This window comes from Ammospiza caudacuta, chromosome 1 (assembly GCF_027887145.1).
Source record: "Ammospiza caudacuta isolate bAmmCau1 chromosome 1, bAmmCau1.pri, whole genome shotgun sequence".
Taxonomy (NCBI): Eukaryota; Metazoa; Chordata; class Aves; order Passeriformes; family Passerellidae; genus Ammospiza; species Ammospiza caudacuta.
Genome location: NC_080593.1, coordinates 155858795 through 155868804, shown reverse-complemented (window position 1 = coordinate 155868804; position 10010 = coordinate 155858795). Strand labels below are relative to the sequence as shown.

The following is a 10010-nucleotide window of genomic DNA, read 5'->3' as shown; positions in this document are numbered from 1 at the left end:
ATACTGGTTTATAATGATCCATACTGGTCCATACTGGTTTATAATGATCCATACTGGTTTGTACTGGTTGCCCCGAGCGCGTCCCCCCCCGCCCCAAGCCCCGCCCCCAAACCCCGCCCTCTCCCTCCTCCCCTCTCCCATTGGTCCGCCCTCAGTGACGTCACCAAACCACGCCCCTCTACCGGCAGCCACCAACCCTACCGTTGCAATCCCCGCCCCCGACCCCAAACCTCACCCTCCCATTGGCCGCCTCACCCATCGCTCCTCCCTCCTCGCCCTCCCATTGGCTCCCTCCTTTCCCGCCCCGCCTCTCCCTCCCTCCCATTGGCTCCACCCCTGAGGGGAAGCCGTGAGGGCGGCCAAGATGGCGGCGGGGTGAGGCGGCGGCGATGGCGGCGATGTCCGGGCCGGAGGAGCGCGATGCCGGCGGCGGCCCCGCCGCTCCCTCCGCTCCTTCCGCGGCCGCTCCGGGCCCCGCGGCCGCGGCCGCGCTGGGGGGAGGAGGCGAAAGCGGCGGCGCGGAAGAAGCGGCGGCGGCGGCGGCGCTGCTGTTGGAGGCGGGCGCCGATCCCGACGCGCCGCCCAAGAAGCGGCTGAGGGCGGCCGGGAGCGGCGGCGGCGGCGCGGAGGGGGCGGCGGGCAGCGTGAAGCTGGAGGAGCGCCTCTACTCCGTGCTCTGCTGCACCGTGTGCCTCGACCTGCCCAAGGCTTCCGTCTATCAGGTACGGGGACACGCTGGGGACAGGGGGACACGCTGGGGACAGTGCCACCCCCTTGGGGACAGGGGGACACTCCCTTGGGGACAGGGGGACAGGTGGTGGTGGCACCGGGACAAGGCTGAGGGGGTGTCAGGAGGGGATTGGGGACAGTGCCACCCCCTTGGGGATAGTGCCACCCCCTTGGGGACAGTGCCACCCCCTTGGGGACATGGGGACAGGTGGTGGTGGCACCGGGACAGGCTGAGGGGGTGTCGTGAGGGGATTGGGGACAGTGCCACCCCCTTGGGGACAGTGCCACCCCCTTGGGGACACTGCCACCCCCTTGGGGACATGGGGACAGGTGGTGGTGGCACCGGGACAGGCTGAGGGGGTGTCGTGAGGGGATTGGGGACAGTGCCACCCCCTTGGGGACAGTGCCACCCCCTTTGGGGACAGGGGGACAGGTGGTGGTGGCACCGGGACAAGGCTGAGGGGGTGTCGTGAGGGGACTGGGGACACTGCCACCCCCTTGGGGACAGGGGGACAGGTGGTGGTGGCACCGGGACAGGCTGAGGGGGTGTCGTGAGGGGATTGGGGACATGGGGACACCCCCTTGGGGACAGGGGGACACCCCTTGGGGACATGGGGACATCCCCAGGTGGCACCAGGACGAGGCTGAGGTGGCACCGGGAGGGATCGTGAGGGGATGGGGACGGTCCTGAGGGGATTGGGGACAGTGCCACCCCCTTGGGGACACTCTCAGGGGACAGTGCCACCCCCTTGGGGACACTCTCAGGGGACAGGACACCCCTTGGGGACACGGGCACAGGGCTTTGGGGACATGGGGACAGCCCGCGGTGGTGGCAGCGGGGACAGGTTGAGGGGACAGCGGGACAAGGCCGAGGTGGCCCCGGGAGGGACCCTGAGGGGATTGGGGACAGAGCCACCACCTCGGGGACACCGGGACAGCCCCTGGTGGCCCTGTCACCCCCTTGGGGACACCTGGACACCCCTTGGGGGACATGGGGACAGCGGTGGTGGCACTGGGACAAGGCTGAGGTGGCACCGGGAGAGGCCCTGAGGGGGTGAGGACGGTCCTGAGGGGATTGGGGACAGGGACAGCCCTTGGGGACAGGGACAGCCCTTGGGGACAGGGACACCCTCAGGGGACAGGGACACCCTTGAGGGACAGGGGACATCCCTTGGGGACAGGGGACACCCCTTGGGGACAGGGACACCCCTTGGGGACACCCTCAGGAGACAGGGGACAGGGACACCCTCAGGGGACAGGGGACACCCCTTGGGGACAGGGACACCCCTTGGGGACACCCTCAGGGGACAGGGACACCCCTTGGGGACACCCTCAGGGGACAGGGGACACCCCTTGGGGACAGGGACACCCCTTGGGGACACCCTCAGGGGACAGGGACACCCCTTGGGGACACCCTCAGGGGACAGGGACACCCCTTGGGGACACCCTCAGGGGACAGGGACACCCCTTGGGGACAGGGGACAGGCGGTGGTGGCACTGGGACATCCCCAGGTGGCACCAGGACAAGGCTGAGGTGGCACCAGGACGGATCGTGAGGGGATTGGGGACAGAGCCACCCCCTTGGGGACATGGGGACACCCTCAGGGGACAGGGACACCCCTTGGGGACAGGGACACCCTCAGGGGACAGGGACACCCCTTGGGGACATGGGGACACCCTCAGGGGACAGGGACACCCCTTGGGGACAGGGGACAGGGACACCCCTTGGGGACACGGGGGGGACACCCTCAGGGGACAGGGACACCCCCTTGGGGACACCCTCAGGGGACAGAGCCACCCATTGGGGACATGGGGACACCCCCTGGTGGCCCTGTCACCTCCCTTGTGGCATTGTCACCCTCCTAGTGGCATTATCACTCCCGTTGTGGCATTGTCACCCCCCTTATGGCACTGTCACCCCCCTGGTGGCACTGTCATCCCCCCTGGTGGCATTGTCACCCCCCTAATGGCCCTGTCACCCCCCTTGTGGCATTGTCACCCCCCTTATGGCATTGTCACCCCCCTGGTGGCATTGTCACCCCCCTGGTGTCCCTGTCACCCCCCTAATGGCCCTGTCACCCCCCTGGTGGCATTGTCACCCCCCTAATGGCCCTGTCACCCCTCTGGTGTCCCTGTCACCTCCCTTGGTGGCCCTGTCACCTCCACTGTGGCCCTGTCACTCTCCTTGTGGCACTGTCACCTCCCTGGTGTCCCTGTGCCCCCTCTGGTGGCTCTGTCACCTCCCTTGGTGGCACTGTCACCCCCTTTGTGGCCCTGTCACCTCCCCAGTGGCACTGTCACCCCCTTGGTGGCCCTGTCCCCCCTTTGGTGTCCCTGTCATCCCTCTGGTGGCTCTGTCACCCCCTTTGTGGCACTGTCACCCCCCTAATGGCCCTGTCACCTCCCTTGGTGGCCCTGTCACCCCATTGGTGTCCCTGTCCTCCCTCCTGTGGCCCTGTCACCCCCCTGGTGGCCCTGTCACCCCATTGGTGGCCCTGTCACCCCCTGGTGTCCCTGTCACCCCCTTTGTGGCACTGTCACCCTCTTGGTGGCCCTGTCACCCCCCTAATGGCCCTGTCACCTCCCTTGGTGGCATTGTCACCTCCACTGTGGCCCTGTCACCCCCCTAGTGGCACTGTCACCCCTCTGGTGTCCCTGTCACCCCCCTATGGCCCTGTCCTCCCTCCTGTGGCCCTGTCACCCCCCTGGTGGCTCTGTCACACCCTTGTGGCACTGTCACCCCCTGGTGTCCCTGTCACCCCCCTAATGGCCCTGTCACCTCCCTAATGGCCCTGTCACCTCCCTTGGTGTCCCTGTCACCTCCTGGTGTCCCTGTCACCCCCCTATGGCCCTGTCCTCCCTCCTGTGGCCCTGTCACCTCGCTGGTGGCCCTGTCACTCTCCTTGTGGCACTGTCACCCCCTGGTGTCCCTGTCCCCCCTCTGGTGGCTCTGTCACCTCTCTGGTGGCCCTGTCACCCCATTAGTGTCCCTGTCCTCCCTCTGGTGGCCCTGTCACCTCCCTGGTGTCCCTGTCACCCCTTGGTGTCCCTGTCACCCCTCTGGTGGCCCTGTCACCCCCCTTGTGGCATTGTCACCTCCCTTGGTGGCCCTGTCACCTCCTGGTGTCCCTGTCACCCCCCTAATGGCACTGCTACCCCCCTATGGCCCTGTCACCCCCTGGTGTCCCTGTCACCCCCCCTTGTGGCACTGTCACCCCCCCTGGTGGCCCTGTCACCCCTCTGGTGGCTCTGTCACCTCCCTTGTGGCACTGTCACCCCCCCCCCCCCCATGGCCCTGTCACCCCCCCAGTGTCCCTGTCACCCCTGGTGTCCCTGTCCTCCCTCCTGTGGCCCTGTCACCCCCCTTGTGGCCCTGTCACCCCCCCACCATGTCCCTGTCACCCCCTTTGTGGCACTGTCACCCCATTGGTGTCCCTGTCACCTCCCTGGTGGCCCTGTCACCCCTTGGTGTCCCTGTCACCCCCCCCAATGGCACTGTCACCTCCCTTGTGGCATTGTCACCTCCCTTGGTGGCACTGTCACCCCCCTGGTGTCCCTGTCACCCCCCCATGGCACTGTCACCCCCCATGGCCCTGTCACCCCCTGGTGTCCCTGTCACCCCCCCTGGTGTCCCTGTCACCCCCCGGTGTCCCTGCCACCCCCCTTGGTGACAGCCGGTGTCACCGCGGGGGTTTTGTCACCCCCTGTCCCTCCAGGGCTCATTGGGGGCCACCAACGTCACCCCAGGGCCACCAAGGCCATCCCAGAGTGGCCCTGTCCCCTCAGGGGCCACCAAACCCCACCCCAGGGCCACCAAAGCCCCCTCAGGGGCCACCAAACCCCCCCAGGGGACACCAAAGTGTCCCCGAGGCCACCAAGGGCTCACTTGGTCCCTCCTGGGCCACCAAAGTGTCCCAGGGGCCACCAAACCCCCCCAGGGGACACCAAAGTGTCCCAGGGCCACCAAGGGCTCACTTGGTCCCTCCAGGGCCACTGAGTCCTGGCCAGGGCCACCAAAGTGTCCCGGGGCCACCAAAGTCCCCTCAGGGGTCACCAAAGCCCTGCCAGAGCCACCAAAGCCATCCCAGAGTGGCCCTGTCCCCTCCTGGGCCACCAAACCCCACCCCAGGGCCACCAAAGTCCCCTCAGGGGCCACCAAACACCCCCAGGGGACACCAAAGTGTCCCGGGGCCACCAAAGTCCCCTCATGGCCACCAAGGCCATCCCAGAGTGGCCCTGTCCCCTCCTGGGCCACTGAATCCTCCCCAGGGGACACCAAAGTGTCCCAGAGGCCACCAAGGGCTCACTTGGTCCCTCCTGGGCCACCAAAGTGTCCCGGGGCCACCAAAGTCCCCTCAGGGGCCACCAAAGCCCTGCCAGAGCCACCAAAGTCCCCTCAGGGGCCACCAAAGTGTCCTGGGGCCACCAAAGTCCCTTCCTGGGCCACCAAAGCCCTGCCAGGGCCACCAAGGCCATCCCAGAGTGGCCCTGTCCCCTCCTGGGCCACTGAATCCTCCCCAGGGCCACCAAAGTGTCCCAGGGGCCACCAAACCCCCTCAGGGGCCACCAAACACCCCCAGGGGACACCAAAGTGTCCCGGGGCCACCAAAGCCATCCCAGAGTGGCCCTGTCCCCTCCTGGGCCACTGAATCTCCTCCAGGGGCCACCAAAGTCCCCTCAGGGCCACCAAGGCCTCACTTTGTCCCCTCCTGGGCCACTGAATCCTCCCCAGGGCCACCAAAGTGTCCCAGGGGCCACCAAAACCATCTCAGGGTGTCCCTGTCCCCTCCTGGTGGCCACCAATGTCCTCTCACGGGCCACCAAACCCTCCTGGTGGCCACCAATGTCACCTCATGGGCCTCACTTTGTCCCCTCATGGGCCACCGAACTCTTGCCAGGGCCACCAAAGTGTCCCAGGGGCCACCAAAGTGCCCTCAGGGTGTCCCTGTCCCCTCGTGGGCCACCAAATCTCCTCCAGGGGCCACCAAAGTCCCCTCAGGGCCACCAAGGCCTGGGGCCACCAAAGGCTCCCCCTGGGCCACCAAGGGCTCCTTTGGCACCTCCTGGGCCACCACAGCGCTGGAAGGGGCCACCAAAGTGTCCCGGGGCCACCAAAGTCCCCTCAGGGGCCACCAAAGCCCCTTGAAGGGTGTCCCTGTCCCCTCAGGGGCCACCAAACCTTCCCCAGGGGCCACCAAAGTGTCCCAGGGCCACCAAAACCATCCCAGGGTGGCCCTGTCCCCTCCTGGGCCACCAAACCTCCCCAGGGGCCACCAAAGTCCCCTCAGGGGCCACCAAAGCCCTTTAAGGGTGTCCCTGTCTCCCCAGGGCCACCAAACCTTCCCCAGGGGCCACCAAAGTGTCCCAGGGCCACCAAACCCCTGCCAGAGTGGCCCTGTCCCCTCAGGGGCCACCAAACTGTCCCAGGGGCCACCAAAGTGTCCCTGGGGCCACCAAAGTCCCCTCAGGGGCCACCAAAGCCCTTTAAGGGTGTCCCTGTCCCCCCAGGGGCCACCAAACCCCTGCCAGGGCCACCAAACCCCTACCAGGGCCACCAAAACCATCCCAGGGTGTCCCTGTCCCCTCCTGGGCCACCAAACTGTCCCAGGGCCACCAAACCTGCCCAGGGGCCACCAAGGCCTGGGGCCACCAAAGGCTCCCCCTGGGCCACCAAAGCTCTTGACGGGGCCACCAAAGTGTCCCAGGGGCCACCAAACCTCCTCAGGGGCCACCAAATCCCCTCAGGGGCCACCAAAGTGTCCCAGGGCCACCAAACCTCCTCAGGGGCCACCAAACCTCCTCAGGGTGGCCCTGTCCCTTCAAGGGCCACCAAAGTCCCCTCAGGGCCACCATGGCCTCACTTTGTCCCCTCAGGGGCCACCGAATCCTTGCCAGGGCCACCAGATTGTCCCAGGGCCACCAAAGTCCCCTCATGGGCCACCAATACTGTCCCAGAGTGTCCCTGTCACTTCCTGGGCCACCAAACCCTCCTGGTGGCCACCAATGTCCTCTCATGGGCCACCAAACCCTCCTGGTGGCCACCAATGTCACCTCATGGGCCACCAAACACCCCCAGGGGCCACCAAAGTCTCTTCATGGACCACCAAACTCTCCTGGTGGCCACCAATGTCACCTCATGGGCCACCAAACCCTCCTGGTGGCCACCAATGTCACCTCATGGGCCACCAAACACCCCCAGGGGCCACCAAAGTCTCCTCATGGACCACCAATGCCACCTCAGGGTGTCCCTGTCCCCTCCTGGGCCACCAAACCTCCTCCAGGGCCACCAAGGGCTCCTTTGGCACCTCCTGGGCCACCAAAACCCTGGAAGGGGCCACCAAAGTGTCCCAGGGCCACCAAAGTGTCCCCAGGGGCCACCAAAGTGTCCCCAGGGTGTCCCTGTCCCCTCAGGGGCCACCAAACCTTCCCCAGGGGCCACCAAAGTGTCCCAGGGCCACCAAAACCATCCCAGAGTGGCCCTGTCCCCTCCTGGGCCACCAAACCTCCCCAGGGGCCACCAAAGTCCCCTCAGGGGCCACCAAAGTCCCCTCAGGGCCACCATGGCCTCACTTTGTCCCCTCAGGGGCCACCGAATCCTCGCCAGGGCCACCAAACTGTCCCAGGGCCACCAAAGTCCCCTCCAGGGCCACCAAAGTCTCCTCGTGGGCCACCAACCCACCTGGTGGCCACCAATGTCACCTCAGGGCCACCAAACCTCCCCAGGGCCACCAAAGCCACCCAAGATGTCCCTGTGCCCTCCTGGGCCACCGAAGTCACCCCAGAGGCCACCGATGTCCTCTCATGGGCCACCAAACCATTCCAGGGTGTCGCTGTCCCCTGATGGGGCCACCAAATCTTTCTCAGGGGCCACCAAAGTCCCTTCATGGCCACCAGAAGTGTCCCAGAGTGGCCCTGTCCCCTCATGGGCCACCATCGTCCTCTCAGGGGCCACCAAAGTCCCCTCAGGGTGGTCCTGACCCTTCATGGGCCACTGAATCCTCCAGGGCCACCAGAGTGTCCCAGGGGCCACCAAACCCCCCCCAGGGCCACCAAGGCCTCACTTTGTCCCCTCCTGGGCCACCGAATCCTTGACAGGGCCACCAAAGTGTCCCAGGGCCACCAAAGTCCCCTCAGGGTGTCCCTGTCCCCTCATGGGCCACCAAATTACTCCAGGGGCCACCAAAGTCCTCTGTGGGACCCCTCTGTCCCCTCCTGGGCAACCCAAGCCTTCCCAGGGCCACCAAACGCCTCCCCAGGGTGGCCCTGTCCCCTCCAGGGCCACCAAAGTGCCCTCAGGGGCCACCAAAGTCCCCCAAAGTGTCCCTGTCCCCTCCTGGGCCACCAAACCCTCCTGGTGGCCACCAAAGTCCGCCAAAGTGTCCCTGTCCCCTCCTGGGCCACCAAAGTCCCCTCAGGGGCCACCAAAGTCCCCCAAAGTGTCCCTGTCCCCTCCTGGGCCACCAAAGCCTCCTGGTGGCCACCAAAGTCCCCCAAAGTGTCCCTGTCCCCTCCTGGGCCACCAAACCTTCCTGGTGGCCACCAAAGTCCGCCAAAGTGTCCCTGTCCCCTCCTGGACCACCAAAGTCCCCTCCTGGGCCACCAAAGTGCCCTCAGGGGCCACCAAAGTCCCCCAAAGTGTCCCTGTCCCCTCCTGGACCACCAAACCTTCCTGGTGGCCACCAAAGTCACCTCAGGGCCACCAAACCATTGCAGGGCCTCCAAAGTCCCTCTGGGGCCACCAAACCTCTCCTCCAGACCTGCCTTGTCCCCTCAGGGGCCACCAAAGGCCTTGAAGGAACCACCAACGTCCCCTCAGGGCCACCAAAACCATCCCAGGGAGCACCAGAGTGTCCCCGGGGTGTCCCTGTCCCCTCAGGGGCCAGCAAAGTGTCCCAGGGCCACCAAAGCGTCTCAGGGCCACCAAAGTGTCCCCAGGGCCACCAGGGCAGGGATGGATGATGGATGGATGATGGATGGATGGATGGATGATGGATGGATGGATGATGGATGGATGGATGGATGGATGATGGATGATGGATGGATGATGGATGGATGGATGATGGATGGATGGATGATGGATGATGGATGGATGGATGGATGATGGATGGATGGATGGATGGATGGATGATGGATGATGGATGATGGATGGATGATGGATGGATGGATGGATGATGGATGATGGATGATGGATGATGGATGGATGGATGATGGATGGATGGATGGATGGATGGATGGATGGATGGATGGATGGATGGATGGATGGATGGATGGATGGATGATGGATGATGGATGGATGATGGATGGATGGATGATGGATGGATGGATGGATGGATGATGGATGGATGGATGATGGATGATGGATGATGGATGGATGATGGATGGATGGATGGATGGATGGATGGATGATGGATGATGGATGATGGATGGATGGATGGATGATGGATGATGGATGATGGATGGATGGATGGATGATGGATGATGGATGATGGATGGATGGATGGATGGATGATGGATGGATGGATGGATGGATGGATGATGGATGGATGATGGATGGATGGATGATGGATGGATGATGGATGATGGATGATGGATGGATGGATGGATGGATGATGGATGGATGGATGGATGGATGGATGATGGATGGATGGATGGATGGATGATGGATGATGGATGATGGATGGATGATGGATGATGGATGGATGGATGGATGATGGATGGATGGATGATGGATGGATGGATGGATGGATGATGGATGATGGATGGATGGATGGATGGATGGATGATGGATGGATGGATGATGGATGATGGATGATGGATGGATGATGGATGGATGATGGATGGATGATTGATGGATCCATGGATGATGGATGATTGATGGATCCATGGATGATGGATGATGGATGATGGATGATGGATGGATGATTGATGGATCCATGGATGATGGATGGATGGAGGGGGTAATTAATGGTGGAGGTAATTAAATCTGGGCCTAAATAATGTCAGGGTGGGATCCCTTTCATTCGTATTGATTGATTGCTTTATTGATTAATTAAGTATTTGGTTATTTAATTGATTAGTTATTTGATGAATTGTTTGATTAATTCAGGGATTGGTTGAGGAATTAAATGTGGGATTAATTAAATCTGAGGCTAATTATTTTCAGCATAGGATCCACTGAATTGGGGATTGATTGATTGATTGATTGTTTGGTTATTTAAATGAGTGAATATTTTATTAATTGATAATTCAGGGATTGATTGAGGAATTACTTTTGGGAATAA

General features: G+C 63.2%; 1 protein-coding gene across 1 annotated transcript in view; it reads left to right on the top strand.

The window, feature by feature from the left end:
* The first annotated feature begins 372 nt into the window (after positions 1-372).
* The window catches only part of ZFTRAF1 (zinc finger TRAF-type containing 1), a 34448-nt gene continuing 24810 nt past the window's right edge, over positions 373-10010 (top strand). Inside the window, exon 1 of the mRNA XM_058815064.1 lies at positions 373-722. Within this exon, the coding sequence (XP_058671047.1) occupies positions 390-722 (333 nt within the window). The 5' untranslated portion in view covers positions 373-389. The remainder of the gene's footprint in view (positions 723-10010) is intronic.